This window comes from Oncorhynchus mykiss, chromosome 19 (assembly GCF_057628025.1).
Source record: "Oncorhynchus mykiss isolate SJ-2025 chromosome 19, ASM5762802v1, whole genome shotgun sequence".
Taxonomy (NCBI): domain Eukaryota; kingdom Metazoa; phylum Chordata; class Actinopteri; order Salmoniformes; family Salmonidae; genus Oncorhynchus; species Oncorhynchus mykiss.
This window is the reverse complement of record NC_143040.1, coordinates 8,162,101-8,180,282: the sequence shown is the minus strand read 5'-3', so window position 1 is coordinate 8,180,282 and position 18,182 is coordinate 8,162,101. Positions and strand designations below refer to the sequence as shown.

Here is an 18,182-nt window from a genome sequence, read left to right as displayed (position 1 = left end):
ATAGTGTGTCCTATAATATCACCTCTAACTTTCTACTGCTTGAGTTCACCTCTTATAGAATATTGGCTTAATGTTCCAGCACCTAAATATAAACAGTACCAGCACCCAAAATGAGTACTGATGAGGTCTCATGTTAGAGCAGGAGAAGGGGGGATGTGGTGTAGGAGCTAGAGGTCTGTTACCCAGGTCAACTCAACAGGCCTGATGCTGTATGTCAGGGTCAGGCTGGGCCAAGAGAGGAAAAGGTTACTGCTAATGATGACATCACTGGTGAGAAGTCAGTGACAAAAAGATGAAGAGGAGACGAGAGGAGAGGAGAGGAGAGGAGGGGAGAGAAGAGGAAGACGGGAGAAGAGGGGAGGAGAGGAGAGGGGGGAGAAGAGGAGAGGGGAGAAGAGGAGAGGGAGAGGGGAGAAGAGGAGAGGAGAGGGGAGAAGAGGAGAGAAGAGGAGAGGGGGAGAAGAGGGGGGAGAAGAGGAGAGGAAGAGGGGAGAAGGGGAGAGGAGAGGAGAGGGAGAGGGCGGAGAAGAGGAGAGGGAGAGTTGGAGAAGAGGAGAGGGAGAGGGAGAAGAGGAGAGGGAGAGGGGAGAAGGAGAGGGAGAGGGGAGAAGGGGAGAGGGGGGAGAAGAGGAGGATGGGAGAGGGGAGGAGAGGGGGGAGAAGAGGAGAGGGAGAGGAGAGGAGAGGAGAGGAGAGGAGAGGAGAGGAGAGGAGGAGGTTGGGAGAAGGGGAGAGGGAGAGGAGAGGAGAGGGAGAGGGGAGAAGAGGAGAGGGAGAGGAGAGGAGAGGGAGAGGAGAGGGAGAGGGGAGAAGAGGAGAGGAGGTACTGTTTGTCACACCGTTCCACTCAGAGGACTCTACCTTTTGTTATCAAGTGGGAGTTTCCACCATATTTAGTAAACCAGTCATTTCAGTGAATGGAAGTGAACAAGTGCACACTTTAGGAGAAAGGAGGATAATTGGGACAATCGTTCTTTCTAGTCTACAGTCCTGCGTCTATGACACCAGATTTCCACCTAGTGGCCATAAGAGGAACTCTCCTGTCAGTGTGTTTTTACTGCTGGCTCAAAACAACACATGACCTGCAAACAGGATATGATTCATGTGTGAGTACTAAAAGCATATGAATATAGTATATTATAGTATATTTATTATATATGTGGGTCTGATAAGTAAACACTTTCAAAGTTTGTGAGTAATGATTGTGCAGGACTGCATAATGCTGGGGAGCCTGGCGCCTTCGGGAAACCTCATGATATGAGTGATAAGAAGTGTTTAAAAAGGTGAGTTCTGAACCCTGTAGACTACTGCACTACTTCTGAAGAAGACCAGAGTCATTTCAGAATGAAGACTGCTATAGTTCTGACGGTGTTGCTGTTCTGTCTGTCTGGGGCCTGGACTCAGGGAGAGAGTGGAGGGGTAACTAGTAGTTCTGTCTGTCTGTCTGTCTGTCTGTCTGTCTGTCTGTCTGTCTGTCTGTCTGTCTGTCTGTCTGTCTGTCTGTCTGTCTGTCTGTCTGGGGCCTGGACTCAGGGAGAGAGTGGAGGGGTAACTAGTAGTTCTGTGTGTAAGTAAGTAAGTAAGTAATATACAATGGGCCCAGCGTTGTCCGGGATTGGTTGTCATTGTAAATAACTATTTGTTCCTAACTGACTGTGTGGGAGGATTTTCCAGACATGGTAACTATACTGTTCTCTTTAAAGTAGATAGAATAATCAATATGAGTTTAACTACTAGACATGTGTTAGCAGAATGAAGGCTGAGCCCATGTGACTGTACAAAGCTGGATCAACATCGAGTCAACTATTAGACATGTGTTAGCAGAATGAAGGCTGAGCCCATCTGACTGTACAAAGCTGGATCAACATCGAGTCAACTACTAGACATGTGTTAGCAGAATGAAGGCTGAGCCCATCTGACTGTACAAAGCTGGATCAACATCGAGTCAACTATTAGACATGTAAAGAACAGAACATAAACAGAATCTGTGTAGATGAGGAAAGGTAGACTAACAAGACGTGACTGGTCTGAACCATATCTGATCTGGTGAAGGATACTGGACACACACATGGGTTAATCACACAGACAACATCAGTCTGATCTGGTGAAGGATACTGGACACACACATGGGTTAATCACACAGACAACATCAGTCTGATCTGGTGAAGGATACTGGACACACACATGGGTTAATCACATAGACAACATCAGTCTGATCTGGTGAAGGATACTGGACACACACATGGGTTAATCACACAGACAACATCAGTCTGAACTGGTGAAGGATACTGGACACACACATGGGTTAATCACACAGACAACATCAGTCTGATCTGGTGAAGGATACTGGACACACACATGGGTTAATCACACAGACAACATCAGTCTGAACTTGTGAAGGATACTGGACACACACATGTGTTAATCACACAGACAACATCGGTCTGAACTTGTGAAGGATACTGGACACACACATGTGTTAATCACACAGACAACATCAGTCTGAACTTGTGTCTCGGTCTGAACTTGTGAAGACCTTTGGACAGGAACATTAGATAATCAGTTATAGGCCCCAGTAGGAGTGTGCATGTCACCACCAATAGAATCTATGCCCCAATGTCTGAGCCAATAAGAGAATGGAAACTAAGCAAGACAACTAGATTCATAAAGTGGAGTGATGATGTTATGTAAGGATCAGACTGTATAGGCTATATTACATGTGTTTAGTGCATTATTGGGGCAGCAGGGTAGTGGTTAGAATGTTATGTAAGGATCAGACTGTATAGGCTATATTACATGTATATAGTGTATTATTGGGGCAGAAGGGTAGCCTAGTGGTTAGAATGTTATGTAAGGATCAGACTGTATAGGCTATATTACATGTATTTAGTGTATTATTGAGGCAGCAGGGTAGTCTAGTGGTTAGAATGTTATGTAAGGATCAGACTGTATAGGCTATATTACATGTATATAGTGTATTATTGGGGCAGCAGGGTAGTCTAGTGGTTAGAATGTTATGTAAGGATCAGACTGTATAGGCTATATTACATGTATTTAGTGTATTATTGGGGCAGCAGGGTAGTGGTTATAATGTTATGTAATGATCAGACTGTATAGGCTATATTACATGTATTTAGTGTGTTATTGGGGCAGAAGGGTAGCCTAGTGGTTAGAATGTTATGTAAGGATCAGACTGTATAGGCTATATTACATGTATTTAGTGTATTATTGGGGCAGCAGGGTAGCCTAGTGGTTAGAATGGTATGTAAGGATCAGACTGTATAGGCTATATTACATGTGTTTAGTGTATTATTGGGGCAGCAGGGTAGTGGTTAGAATGTTATGTAAGGATCAGACTGTATAGGCTATATTACATGTATTTAGTGTATTATTGGGGCAGCAGGGTAGTGGTTAGAATGTTATGTAAGGATCAGACTGTATAGGCTATATTACATGTATTTAGTGTATTATTGGGGCAGCAGGGTAGCCTAGTGGTTAGAATGTTATGTAAGGATCAGACTGTATAGGCTATATTACATGTATTTAGTGTATTATTGGGGCAGCAGGGTAGCCTAGTGGTTAGAATGTTATGTAAGGATCAGACTGTATAGGCTATATTACATGTATTTAGTGTATTATTGGGGCAGCAGGGTAGCCTAGTGGTTAGAATGTTATGTAAGGATCAGACTGTATAAAAGCCAAGTACTAAGAATGAAGAGTCAGTTCTTCCATGGAATTGTTCAGCTTTGTTACTGTTTGTAATAAAGTCTAGTTGAATTCACAGGTTCTGGTTTGGTGAAATAGTTGATTCAATATTTTACACAACAGTCAATGTGTCTAAACTGTAAGAACTTTGAAATTAAGTTGTTTTCAAGTCGTTATTAACAACAACCTGAAAATAAATATTTACAACCTTCAACTAAAACCAAACGTATATTGGACGTTGGGTATCGTCTTCTTTTCAACGTCTTTTCAATGACATTTAGCTTGGTGGTACAGCCCAATGTCAAAACACAGCTTTAATGTGTCCAAATTAATAACCAATATGCAGAAACCATTTGTGATACTGAAAACCTCAACATAAAATGTACCATCTGCACAAACATCTGCAACAATAATCATATTACTGAAACAAGCACCTTTTAAAATGCACCAGCACCAGAAACACTGTTGTTCTGACAAGTAGCAATAAATCACTGATATCAATTAGGGGGGAAATCAGGTTGTAGGTGCTGTTGAAACTAACACAACTAAAAACACATGGAAATGGGAGATATATTTTACCTCCCTGGTTAGAGGACAAATCAGGTTGTTGGTGCTGTTGAAACTAACACGACTAAAAACACATGGAAATGGGAGATATATTTTACCTCCCTGGTTAGAGGACAAATCAGGTTGTAGGTGCTGTTGAAACTAACACAACTAAAAACACATGGAAATGGGAGATATATTTTACCTCCCTGGTTAGAGGACAAATCAGGTTGTTGGTGCTGATGAAACTAACACAACTAAAAACACATGGAAATGGGAGATATATTTTACCTCCCTGGTTAGAGGACAAATCAGGTTGTTGGTGCTGTTGAAACTAACACAACTAAAAACACATGGAAATGGGAGATATATTTTACCTCCCTGGTTAGAGGACAAATCAGGTTGTTGGTGCTGTTGAAACTAACACAACTAAAAACACATGGAAATGGGAGATATATTTTACCTCCCTGGTTAGAGGACAAATCAGGTTGTAGGTGCTGTTGAAACTAACACAACTAAAAACACATGGAAATGGGAGATATATTTTACCTCCCTGGTTAGAGGACAAATCAGGTTGTTGGTGCTGTTGAAACTAACACAACTAAAAACACATGGAAATGGGAGATATTTTACCTCCCTGGTTAGAGGACAAATCAGGTTGTTGGTGCTGTTGAAACTAACACAACTAAAAACACATGGAAATGGGAGATATATTTTACCTCCCTGGTTAGAGGACAAATCAGGTTGTTGGTGCTGTTGAAACTAACACAACTAAAAAAACACATGGAAATGGGAGATATATTTTACCTCCCTGGTTAGAGGACAAATCAGGTTGTTGGTGCTGTTGGAACTAACACGACTAAAAACACATGGAAATGGGAGATATATTTTACCTCCCTGGTTAGAGGACAAATCAGGTTGTTGGTGCTGTTGAAACTAACACGACTAAAAACACATGGAAATGGGAGATATATTTTACCTCCCTGGTTAGAGGACAAATCAGGTTGTTGGTGCTGTTGAAACTAACACAACTAAAAACACATGGAAATGGGAGATATATTTTACCTCCCTGGTTATAGGACAAATCAGGTTGTTGGTGCTGTTGAAACTAACAACTAAAAACACATGGAAATGGGAGATATATTTTACCTCCCTGGTTAGAGGACAAATCAGGTTGTTGGTGCTGTTGAAACTAACACAACTAAAAACACATGGAAATGGGAGATATATTTTACCTCCCTGGTTAGAGGACAAATCAGGTTGTTGGTGCTGTTGAAACTAACACAACTAAAAACACATGGAAATGGGAGATATATTTTACCTCCCTGGTTAGAGGACAAATCAGGTTGTTGGTGCTGTTGAAACTAACACAACTAAAAACACATGGAAATGGGAGATATATTTTACCTCCCTGGTTAGAGGACAAATCAGGTTGTTGGTGCTGTTGAAACTAACACAACTAAAAACACATGGAAATGGGAGATATATTTTACCTCCCTGGTTAGAGGACAAATCAGGTTGTTGGTGCTGTTGAAACTAACACAACTAAAAAACACATGGAAATGGGAGATATATTTTACCTCCCTGGTTAGAGGACAACCTGCAGAAGACAGTCAGCTACATTTTGGAGAGATGCATTTACATTTAGAGGTCGTTAAACAAAGGAACACAACACTTATTTTTCATCCCTCATCGATATCATGTTGAAATCATTTGTGTGAGAGTCTGGAGATGAGTTTGTCCTGTTAAAACTAACAGTTCAAAAACCACATGGAATCTGGGAATAATGTGTACATCACTGGTTAGAGGACAACTTGTAGAAAACATCTAGCTACATTTTGATTCAAGTGGGTCACCAATGCTGTAAGTGTAACACAGCTCTTTTTGTGTTAGTCACTTTCTGTTATATCATATAAATAGCACTCTTTCAATTCAGAGCCTGGATTTTCCCCCTGAGGCTAATATCCATATCATGCAGAAATCAATTGAACAGGGGGCAAACGTTTAGTGTTCTACATTGTGACATCATTAAAATACTCCTTCTACAATGTTAAAACATTCTACATTGTGACATCATTAAAATACTCCTACTACAATGTTAAAACATTCTACATTGTGACATCATTAAAATACTCCTACTACAATGTTTAAACATTCTACATTGTGACATCATTAAAATACTCCTTCTACAATGTTTAAACATTCTACATTGTGACATTATTAAAATACTCCTACTACGTTTAAACATTCTACATTGTGACATTAATTCATTGATATCATGAAACAACTCCATCATTAATGTATTTTCTGATGTTTGATCAGAGATCTTTTATCAGAGTATCTCTTGTCACATTGATCACAGCTAGGAGGTTTCTCTCCTGTGTGTGTTCTCTGGTGTATAATCAGATGACTAGATGTAGTAAAATTATTCCCACATTGTTCACAGCTATAAGGTTTCTCTCCTGTGTGTGTTCTCTGGTGTATAATCAGATGGCTGGATGTAGTAAAATTCTTCCCACATTGTTCACAACTATGAGGTTTCTCTCCTGTGTGTGTTCTCTGGTGTGATACCAGGTTGCTTGACTGAGTAAAATTCTTCCCACATTGATAACAGCTGTAAGGTTTCTCTCCTGTGTGTGTTCTCTGGTGAGATAACAAGCTGCTTGACTGAGTAAAACTCTTCCCACATTGATCACAGCTATAAGGTTTCTCTCCTGCGTGTGTTCTCTGGTGTACAATCCGATGGCTAGATGTAGTAAAACTCTTTCCACATTGATCACAGCTATAAGGTTTCTCTCCAGTGTGAATTCTCATGTGTACTTTTAGTGAATTTGATCTTAAGTAACTCTTCCCACAGTCAGAGCAGCAGTGCGATTTCTTCCCTGTTGGTCTCCACTGGTGTTTCTTGAGGTGTTCTGATCGGGAGGGACTCTTCTCTGCCCCGTCAGCTTCATGATGTTGTTGAGGCTCCCCAGAGGATCCACGATAGTCACATCTCTCTCCTGTGTGAACAACAAGTCAGACAGATGGTTAAAGGCCCACAACAGCAGAAATCCACTGTAAAAGGTGATGCCAACAGCGTAGCCATGATGTTGTACAACAATTGACGTCTGTAATGAATGTTAAAATTACTTGACAATTGTCTTGAGACAGTCAAGTGAGCAACAATAGTCATATTTTGTCATGTTTTCACATTAGTCGTAACATCGATGATTGTCGGCTAGAAATAAGTTATTACAGTTGCTGAACCCCTAACAAGTGTGCCAGACAACATTTGGTCACCAATATAGGCCCCTTTCTGTGTTTGCTAAAATAGGCGCACGAGGGAAATGAATTGAATGTGAGAGTGGTTACATTTATCCAGCCCCCAGAGTGGTTACATTTATCCAGCCCCCATCCCTCAGCTGTTTACCAAACCAAGTCTCAGGGCAGCCATTTTGTTGCTGTTTAAATCCTAGGTTGTCCCTTTTAAGACAGTACTTACTAGTGTTAATCACGGCCCGGTTTCTCAAAACCATTTTACGGCTAAGTTCACCGTTAGAACCATAGGATGCGTTAAGATGCGTTGGGGAAACCGGGCCCAGATGTCCAGTTTCCTCTTCGTCCTCCTCCTCCTTTTTCGATGTGACAGTCATCTCCCCCTCCCCCTCTTTCACTCCATAAACTGCATCCTCCTCTCTCTCCGCTTCCTCTTCTTTTACTGTAACATCCTCCTCCTCTTTCACTCTGAACGAGACTTCCTTTTCTTTCACTGAAACGTCTTTCTCTTCTTCTTTCACGGTAACAGCCTCACCCTCTACTTGTTTTTGTATTGTAACATCCTTCTCTTCCTCCTCCTCTTTCAGGAGAGCTTCTTTCTCCGTCCTGAAGACCTCCTCTTCTTTAGCAGGAGGAGAGTAGCTTAGTGAACTCATGGTCGGAGATGTTCGCTAGCTAGCATTAGCAACTAGCCTAGTTCTAAGCTAATTTAGCAAACCAGCTAGCTGACAAACAACGTAAATATATAATTAAATGGGCCAACACGTACATACGACAGAAGTGTGTTTAATACACAGCGACTAATGTACACCAAAACAGTGTAAAGAGAGTGAATGTTGTAGCTATGTTTGCTATAAAGCTACCGAGGTGTCTAACTGTTGTTGTTGAAGGAGCGTCCCGTCCACTAAATTATACGTCACACTGGCAGCGTCGCCTGAACCTAAAAGACGCACATCGCCATCTGCTGACTGGAGTGGCAACGCAGTTGAGGAACCAAAAGTTTATTTTTAATTTATTTCATTAAAGTTGATTATCATATTAAGTCGTTCAAAGAGAAGCATGTGTTGATTTATTCGTTTTTAATGAGTGATAATTTAAAACAAACTCTAGACCCACTACATATTTACATTGAACCATAGTTCTGACATGGATCATTTAGACCCACTACATATTTACATTGAACCATAGTTCTGACATGGATCATTTTGACCCACTATATATTTACATTGAACCATAGTTCTGACATGGATCATTTTGACCCACTATATATTTACATTGAACCATAGTTCTGACATGGATCATTTTGACCCACTATATATTTACATTGAACCATAGTTCTGACATGGATCATTTAGACCCACTATATATTTACATTGAACCATAGTTCTGACATGGATCATTTTGACCCACTATATATTTACATTGAACCATAGTTCTGACATGGATCATTTTGACCCACTATATATTTACATTGAACCATAGTTCTGACATGGATCATTTTGACCCACTATATATTTACATTGAACCATAGTTCTGACATGGATCATTTTGACCCACTACATATTTACATTGAACCATAGTTCTGACATGGATCATTTTGACCCACTATATATTTACATTGAACCATAGTTCTGACAGGGATCATTTAGACCCACTACATATTTACATTGAACCATAGTTCTGACATGGATCATTTTGACCCCAGAGGCATATATTTTATCACAGCCAAAATGTGGTTCATTCAATTCATCCAATGTTTCATGACTTTGTAAATCAACTTGTTCTTAATACATCTAAATCCTGGTTTAGTGTTTCTGTATCAATAAGGACTTTTAACAAATTAAAATCCTTTGGAGTCATTTTGACTCCATCCAAAATCACCTTTGATAAATAAGACGTTTATTTCAAATCAAAATCACATTTTATTGGTCACATACACGTGTTTAGCAAATGTTATTGCAGGTGTAGCAAAATGCTTGTGTTTCTAGCTCCGGCAGTGCAGTAATACCTAACAAGTAATATCTAATAATTTCACAAATCTAAGTATTTGAATGTAGGTTTCTCTGTAGACATGATCCATCCCACCAGAGGGTGGAGGGGCACCTGTATCAGTGGTTTTGACCAGATAGACACCTGCAGACACACAGTATAGTGCCTCCCATGTTCTCTCCTAAGATTGGACTTTCTATACCACGTATCACCTGACTGTGTACAAAACTGCCAATGATAGAAACCTCTTCCAGTGGTATACAGTGTATTCATTAAGTATTCAGACCCCTTCACTTATTCCACATTTAGTTACGTTACAACTTAATTCTAAAATTGAATAATTTCCCCCCTCATCAACCGACACACAAAACCCCATAATAACAAACCAAAAACAGGTTTTTAGACATTTTTGCAAATGTATTTACTTAAGTATTTAGACCCTTTGCTATGAGACTCAAAATTGAGCTCAGATGCATCCTGATTCCATTGATCATCCTAGAGATGATTCTACAACTTGATTGGAGTCCACCTGTGGTAAATTCAATAAATTAGTCATGGTTTGGAAAGGCACACACCTGTCTATATAAGGTCCCACAGTTTACAGTGCATGTCAGAGCAAAAACCAAGCCATGAGGTCAAAGGAATTGTCCGTAGAGATCTGAGACAGGATTGTGTCGAGGCATAGATCTGGGGAAAGGTACCAAAAATGTCTGCAGCATTGACGGTCCCCATGAACACAATGGCCGCCGTCATTCTTAAATGGAAGAAGTTTGGAACCACCAATACTCTTTCTAGAGCTGGCCACCTGGCCAAACTGAGAAATCGGGGGAGAAGGGCCTTGGTCAGGGAGGTGAACAAGAACCCGATGTTCACTCTGACAGAGCTCCAGATTTCCTCTGTGGAGACTGGAGAACCTTCCAGAAGGACAACCATCTCTTCAGCACTCCACCAATCAGAGCTTAAAGTAGCGATGATTAAATTGTCAACATTTATTTCAATGGACAATTCTGTGAACTGTTCTGTGACATGTGTTGGCTAGAGATGACTTGCAGGAGCTTGCAGGGATTTGTAGGCATGTTGTCTACTTTGATGCTAATTAGCATTTTCGAATCTGAGAGTAGAGAGAGACATCCCCATTAGTTCCTGCCAAGGCAGCAGCTACTCTCCCTGGGGTTTATTATGGATCCACATTAGTTCCTGCCAAGGCAGCATCTACTCTTCCTGGGGTTTATTATAGATCCCCATTAGTTCCTGCCAAGGCAGCAGCTACTCTTCCTGGGGTTTATTATGGATCCCCATTAGTTCCTGCCAAGGCAGCAGCTACTCTCCCTGGGTTTATTATGGATCCCCATTAGTTCCTGCCAAGGCAGCATCTACTCTTCCTGGGGTTTATTATAGATCCCCATTAGTTCCTGCCAAGGCAGCAGCTACTCTTCCTGGGGTTTATTATGGATCCCCATTAGTTCCTGCCAAGGCAGCAGCTACTCTTCCTGGGGTTTAATATGGATCCCCATTAGTTCCTGCCAAGGCAGCAGCTACTCTTCCTGGGGTTTATTATGGATCCCCATTAGTTCCTGCCAAGGCAGAAGCTACTCTTCCTGGGGTTTATTATGGATCCCCATTAGTTCCTGCCAAGGCAGCAGCTACTCTTCCTGGGGTTTATTATGGATCCCTATTAGTTCCTGCCAAGGCAGCAGCTACTCTTCCTGGGGTTTATTATGGATCCCCATTAGTTCCTGCCAAGGCAGTGGCTACTCTTCCTGGGGTTTATTATGGATCCCCATTAGTTCCTGCCAAGGCAGCAGCTACTCTTCCTGGGGTTTATTACAGATCCCCATTAGTTCCTGCCAAGGCAGCAGCTACTCTTCGTGGGGTTTATGATAGATCCCCATTAGTTCCTGCCAAGGCAGCAGCTACTCTTCCTGGGGTTAATTGTGGATCCCCATTAGTTCCTGCCAAGGCAGCAGCTACTCTTCCTGGGGTTTATTATGGATCCCCATTAGTTCCTGCCAAGGCAGCAGCTACTCTTCCTGGGGTTTATTATGGATCCCCATTAGTTCCTGCCAAGGCAGCAGCTACTCTTCATGGAGTTTATTATGGAGCCCCATTAGTTCCTGCCAAGGCAGCAGCTACTCTTCCTGGGGTTTATTATGGATCCCCATTAGTTCCTGCCAAAGCAGCAGCTACTCTTCCTGGGGTTTATTATGGATCCACATTAGTTCCTGCCAAGGCAGCAGCTACTCTTCCTGGGGTTTATTATGGATCCCCATTAGTTCCTGCCAAGGCAGCAGCTACTCTTCCTGGGGTTTAATATGGATCCCCATTAGTTCCTGCCAAGACAGCAGCTACTCTTCCTGGGGTTTATTATGGATCCCCATTAGTTCCTGCCAAGGCAGCAGCTACTCTTCATTGGGTTTATTGTGGATCCCCATTAGTTCCTGCCAAGGCAGCAGCTACTCTTCCTGGGGTTTATTATGGATCCCCATTAGTTCCTGTCAAGGCAGCAGCTACTCTTCCTGGGGTTTATTATGGATCCCCATTAGTTCCTGCCAAAGCAGCAGCTACTCTTCCTGGGGTTTATTATGGATCCCCATTAGTTCCTGCCAAGGCAGCAGCTACTCTTCCTGGGGTTTATTATGGATCCCCATTAGTTCCTGCCAAGACAGCAGCTACTCTTCCTGGGGTTTATTATGGATTCCCATTAGTTCCTGCCAAGGCAGCAGCTACTCTTCATTGGGTTTATTATAGATCCCCATTAGTTCCTGCCAAGGCAGCAGCTACTCTTCCTGGGGTTTATTATGGATCCCCATTAGTTCCTGCCAAGGCAGCAGCTACTCTTCCTGGGGTTTATTATGGATCCCCATTAGTTCATGCCACGGCAGCAGCTACTCTTCCTGGGGTTTATTATGGATCCCCATTAGTTCATGCCAAGGCAGCAGCTACTCTTCCTGGGGTATATTATAGATCCCCATTAGTTCCTGCCAAGGCAGCAGCTACTCTTCCTGGGGTTTATTATGGATCCGAATTAGTTCCTGTCAAGGCAGCAGCTACTCTTCCTGGGGTTTATTATAGATCCCCATTAGTTCCTGCCAAGGCAGCAGCTACTCTTCCTGGGGTTTATTATGGATCCCCATTAGTTCCTGTCAAGGCAGCAGCTACTCTTCCTGGGGTTTATTATGGATCCCCATTAGTTCCTGCCAAGGCAGCAGCTACTCTTCCTGGGGTTTATTATAGATCCCCATTAGTTCCTGCCAAGGCAGCAGCTACTCTTCCTGGGGTTTATTATGGATCCCCATTAGTTCCTGCCAAGGCAGCAGCTACTCTTCCTGGGGTTTATTATGGATCCACATTAGTTCCTGCCAAGGCAGCAGCTACTCTTCCTGGGATTTATTATGGATCCCCATTAGTTCCTGCCAAGGCAGCAGCTACTCTTCCTGGGGTTTATTATGGATCCCCATTAGTTCCTGCCAAGGCAGCAGCTACTCTTCCTGGGGTTTATTATGGATCCCCATTAGTTCCTGCCAAGGCAGCAGCTGCTCTTCCTGGGGTTTATTATGGATCCCCATTAGTTCCTGCCAAGGCAGCAGCTACTCTTCCTGGGGTTTATTATAGATCCCCATTAGTTCCTGCCAAGGCAGCAGCTACTCTTCCTGGGGTTTATTATGGATCACCATTAGTTCCTGCCAAGGCAGCAGCTACTCTTCCTGGGGTTTATTATGGATCCCCATTAGTTCCTGCCAAGGCAGCAGCTGCTCTTCCTGGGGTTTATTATGGATCCCCATTAGTTCCTGCCAAGGCAGCAGCTGCTCTTCCTGGGGTTTATTATGGATCCCCATTAGTTCCTGCCAAGGCAGCAGCTACTCTTCCTGGGGTTTATTATGGATCCCCATTAGTTCCTGCCAAGGCAGCAGCTACTCTTCCTGGGGTTTATTATGGATCCCCATTAGTTCCTGCCAAGGCAGCAGCTACTCTTCCTGGGGTTTATTATGGATCCCCATTAGTTCCTGCCAAGGCAGCAGCTACTCTTCCTGGGGTTTATTGTGGATCCCCATTAGTTCCTGCCAAGGCAGCAGCTACTCTTCCTGGGGTTTATTATGGATCCCCATTAGTTCCTGCCAAGGCAGCAGCTACTTTTCCTGGGGTTTATTATGGATCCCCATTAGTTCCTGCCAAGGCAGCAGCTACTCTTCCTGGGGTCCAGCTAAAATAAAGGCATTTGTACCATTTTAAAAACATGACAATAAATTCACAATACACTGTGTCCTTAGTCACCTTGTCCCAGAGAGGTTTACATGGTTATCAAAATATCACACCAGGGTGAGTCTAAACAAAACACAGCCCTGTGGGGAAAATGAATGGAACCATCTCCCTGTTTGACCTCTAGTTGTTATGGATATTATGACTCTACAGAGACACACAGTGGACGTGTCAAAATATGTTCCATTGATAAATCACACTTTATTTAACCTCAATGTCATCTTGAGTTTACATGGCATTGTAGATTTTAGCTGTATATAGGATGTATTCTGGATGTTTTCAGTGTGTTTTCAACCCTTTGAGACAATGGATTAATCACAATTAAAAATAGTGCACTAACATTATACGAAGTGGACTCAAGTCTGACAGCCCAAACAAACACACACATTCTCAGTCAAAAACACAAGTCAGAACACAGCCTCTCGATTCTCTCATGTGTTTTCAGGTTCTCTGACTGGGAAAATGTCTTTCCACAGTGAGAGCAGTGGTATGTCTTCTCCTCCTGTGTATTTGTATGTATTCTTTCATGCTCTTTCAGGTACCTTAACCGGGTAAATCTCTCTCCACACTGGGAGCAGCGGTACATCTTCTTACCTGTGTGTGTCCTCTCATGCTTGTTCAGGTTTCCTACCTGGCCAAAACTCTTTCCACAATGGGAACATTGGAAAAGCTTTTCCCCTGTGTGTCCCCTCTCATGCGTTTGCAGGCTCCCTAACTGGGTAAACGACATTCCACATTGGGAACAGTGGTAAGGCTTCTCTCCAGTGTGTATTCTCTTATGTGTTCTCAGGCTCCCTAACTGAGTAAAACTCTTTCCACACTGGGAGCAGTGATGTCGTCCTGCTGGTTTGGACGTCTCGGGGTCTGGTTTCCCTGAAGGACTCTTCCTGCTGTCAGAAGGAGAGTCTGGTCTCTCTCCTGTCAAAGACAAACAGATGATTTAATTAAACAGAGACCTGAATGAAACCTCCACATGATAAAACTTCCTATGACGTTTAATCTAGGCTAGATCCCTCAATCACCTGAAGTCACTTTTCACAAGTGTTATTAAAGCCACTACAAAATACAGGTCTCTGTGTGGTTCTTAGTCAGAGAGGCCTATAGAATGGTCTAGAATGTCATTGTATGCTGTAGCGTTTACACCAGTCCAGCCTAAGCTTGACACTCTAGCAATGATAAAGTACTTTATGAGAACACGAAAATTAAATAAACGATTTGGTATCATTTTTATTATGGAAGATTGAATAAGTGTGCTTCAAACGGTTTGCTTGTAATGATTTGTAGCCATCGTCTCGACTACCTGTGCATGAGAGTCCATTCAACTCAGTTTCCCTACCTGAAAAAAAGCCATTCCGTAAAGTGTATTCGCGCACGCAAATTCAGGAAGAAACTGAAGAGCAGATGGCCTGACCGCGTTTTGCGACTGTCGGCTCACTTGACCGCAGTCAACGACGGGCTGGAAATCGCCTCCAGTTTAGTACAGTGGAATTGCAGTATTGAATGAAGGCAAGTCCATTCCGTGAGACATTTAAGTTGTGATTTTGGGTGCAAATCCATTGTTAAAGTTTTGTTGTTGGCCAGCTTCTTGATGGTATTCACATCTTACAGTGTAGCTTTATCAATTCCTACATTAAAAAACGGCATTTAAGCTCAGAACTAGAGTAGAATGCCGTTTTAAAACCACGTATCAGTTCAACAACTATTTTCAAGACAGGACTTACTGGTGTTACTCAGATCTTCTGTCTCCTTCTCTTCTTCCCTCTCCTCCTCCTTCAATATGACAGTTATCTCTCCTTCATTCACTCCAAAAAAAGTATAATCGTTTTCTTCCTCTTCTTTCTGTGTAACAGCCTCACCCTCTACTTCTTCGTTTACTGTGACATCCTCCTCTTCAGTCTCCTCTTTCACGACAACGTTCAGCCAAATACCTTCTTTCTCCTTCCAGCAGACCTCTTTTTTAGCAGGAGGGCAGTAGCTTGCTGAGCTCATGGTCGGGGATGTTAGCCAGCTAACCTAGCTAGTTAGCGACTAGCCTAGTGATAGGTTCATTTATCAAGCCAGCTACCGTTACCTGACTAAACAGAAATATGACATGAAATGGGGAAACTAGTTAAAAGACAGAATTATGTTCCAAACACAGAAGTGAATATAGACCGAAGCAGTCTGAACAGCTTGAACGTTTCCGCTAGGAAGCTACCGAGGTGGCTGACTAGATGTTGTTGAAGAAGCGTCCCGTCCACTACATTATACGTCACTCTGATAGCATCGCCTGAAAAACGCATATCGCCATCTGTTGACTGGAGTGGTTAACGCAGATACATGTTTATTTTATTTCCAGACAAAAAGTGCATTTTTACATTTCTTTCATTAAATAATAATATAATACTCAGACAACTGCAGATGTGTATTAAGTATGAATTTAAAACCTACTTCTACATTCTACCAACCCAACAGATGTTTCTACTACAGGGAATATTAAACAATGAGGTGGGTCTTTCCACATTCTACCAACCCAACAGATGTTTCTACTTCAGGGAATATTAACCAATGAGGTGGGTCTTTCCACATTCTACCAACCCAACATATGTTTCTACTACAGGGAATATTAACCAATGAGGTGGGTCTTTCCACATTCTACCAACACAACGGATGGTTCTACTACAGTGAATATTAACCAATGAGGTGGGTCTTTCCACATTCTACCAACCCAACAGATGTTTCTACAATGAACACTTTCAGGTTAATTGAAGTTAAATTCCCAAAAAGCCTAAACAGGTTTGGTCATTATCAGGTATTGGAGCGTTGAAAGATGATGCACAACAACGGTTTCTTCCACGAAACCACGACAACAATAACCACCGCGGTCAAAATAACTGTAAAGTTATTCGCCATCGAAACGAATACCGCTACAATCGACCTGTTCGCAATACATGGGTATTGGATCTAACCTCATTGATCTATCAGTAAGCTATGTTTACATGGGTATTGGATCTTACCTCATTGATCTGTCAGTAAGCTATGTTTACATGGGTATTGGGATCTGACCTCATTGATCCAGACAGTCCTCTGGGTAACACCACTGTCTGAAACACTCATCCTGACAGTCCTCTGGGTAACCCCACTGTCTGAAACACTCATCCAGACAGTCCTCTGAGTAACCCCACTGTCTGAAACACTCATCCAGACAGTCCTCTGAGTAACCCCACTGTCTGAAACACTCATCCAGACAGTCCTCTGAGTAACCCCACTGTCTGAAACACTCATCCAGACAGTCCTCTTTGTAACCCCCAGTCTGAAACACTCATCCAGACAGTCCTCTGAGTAACCCCCCATGTCTGAAACACTCATCCAGACAGTCCTCTGGGTAACCCCACTGTCTGAAACACTCATCCAGACAGTCCTCTTTGTAACCCCCAGTCTGAAACACTCATCCAGACAGTCCTCTGAGTAACCCCCCATGTCTGAAACACTCATCCAGACAGTCCTCTGAGTAACCCCACTGTCTGAAACACTCATCCAGACAGTCCTCTGAGTAACCCCCTGTCTGAAAAACTCATCCAGACAGTCCTCTTTGTAACCCCCAGTCTGAAACACTCATCCAGACAGTCCTCTGAGTAACCCCCCATGTCTGAAACACTCATCCAGACAGTCCTCTGAGTAATCCCCCATGTCTGAAACACTCATCCAGACAGTCCTCTGGGTAACACCACTGTCTGAAACACTCATCCTGACAGTCCTCTGGGTAACCCCACTGTCTGAAACACTCATCCAGACAGTCCTCTGAGTAACCCCACTGTCTGAAACACTCATCCAGACAGTCCTCTGAGTAACCCCACTGTCTGAAACACTCATCCAGACAGTCCTCTGAGTAACCCCCTGTCTGAAAAACTCATCCAGACAGTCCTCTTTGTAACCCCCAGTCTGAAACACTCATCCAGACAGTCCTCTGAGTAACCCCCCATGTCTGAAACACTCATCCAGACAGTCCTCTGAGTAACCCCACTGTCTGAAACACTCATCCAGACAGTCCTCTGAGTAACCCCCCTGTCTGAAACACTCATCCAGACAGTCCTCTGAGTAACCCCACTGTCTGAAACACTCATCCTGACAGTCCTCTGGGTAACCCCACTGTCTGAAACACTCATCCAGACAGTCCTCTGAGTAACCCCACTGTCTGAAACACTCATCCAGACAGTCCTCTGAGTAACCCCACTGTCTGAAACACTCATCCAGACAGTCCTCTGAGTAACCCCCTGTCTGAAAAACTCATCCAGACAGTCCTCTTTGTAACCCCCAGTCTGAAACACTCATCCAGACAGTCCTCTGAGTAACCCCCCATGTCTGAAACACTCATCCAGACAGTCCTCTGAGTAACCCCACTGTCTGAAACACTCATCCAGACAGTCCTCTGAGTAACCCCCCTGTCT

At 42.9% G+C, this 18,182-nt stretch overlaps 2 protein-coding genes across 2 annotated transcripts; both read right to left on the bottom strand.

The window, feature by feature from the left end:
* Positions 1-3,994: 3,994 nt before the first annotated feature.
* LOC110497259 (uncharacterized) lies at positions 3,995-8,429 on the bottom strand. The gene is made up of 2 exons (XM_021573272.3): positions 7,736-8,429; positions 3,995-7,253 (listed from the first exon to the last, which is right to left on the bottom strand). The coding sequence occupies exons 1-2, from the start codon at positions 8,163-8,165 to the stop codon at positions 6,547-6,549; spliced, it is 1,137 nt and encodes a 378-aa protein (XP_021428947.3). The 5' UTR covers positions 8,166-8,429; the 3' UTR covers positions 3,995-6,546.
* A 5,503-nt stretch (positions 8,430-13,932) lies between these two features.
* LOC110518241 (uncharacterized) lies at positions 13,933-15,982 on the bottom strand. Its single transcript, XM_036933982.2, has 2 exons — positions 15,477-15,982; positions 13,933-14,673 (listed from the first exon to the last, which is right to left on the bottom strand). The coding sequence occupies exons 1-2, from the start codon at positions 15,742-15,744 to the stop codon at positions 14,150-14,152; spliced, it is 792 nt and encodes a 263-aa protein (XP_036789877.1). The 5' UTR covers positions 15,745-15,982; the 3' UTR covers positions 13,933-14,149.
* Between the last annotated feature and the right edge of the window lie 2,200 nt (positions 15,983-18,182).

What these genes read in the sequence shown, in the direction of transcription:
- LOC110518241 (XM_036933982.2), bottom strand. Translation starts at nt 15,744, where the DNA reads ATGAGCTCAGCAAGCTACTGCCCTCCTGCTAAAAAAGAGGTCTGCTGG. An exon ending in AGAAGATCTGAGTAACACCA is followed by an intron (nt 14,674 to 15,476) that starts GTAAGTCCTGTC and finishes TGTCTTTGACAG; the next exon opens with GAGAGAGACCAGACTCTCCT.
- LOC110497259 (XM_021573272.3), bottom strand. Translation starts at nt 8,165, where the DNA reads ATGAGTTCACTAAGCTACTCTCCTCCTGCTAAAGAAGAGGAGGTCTTC. An exon ending in CCGGGCCGTGATTAACACTA is followed by an intron (nt 7,254 to 7,735) that starts GTAAGTACTGTC and finishes TTGTTCACACAG; the next exon opens with GAGAGAGATGTGACTATCGT.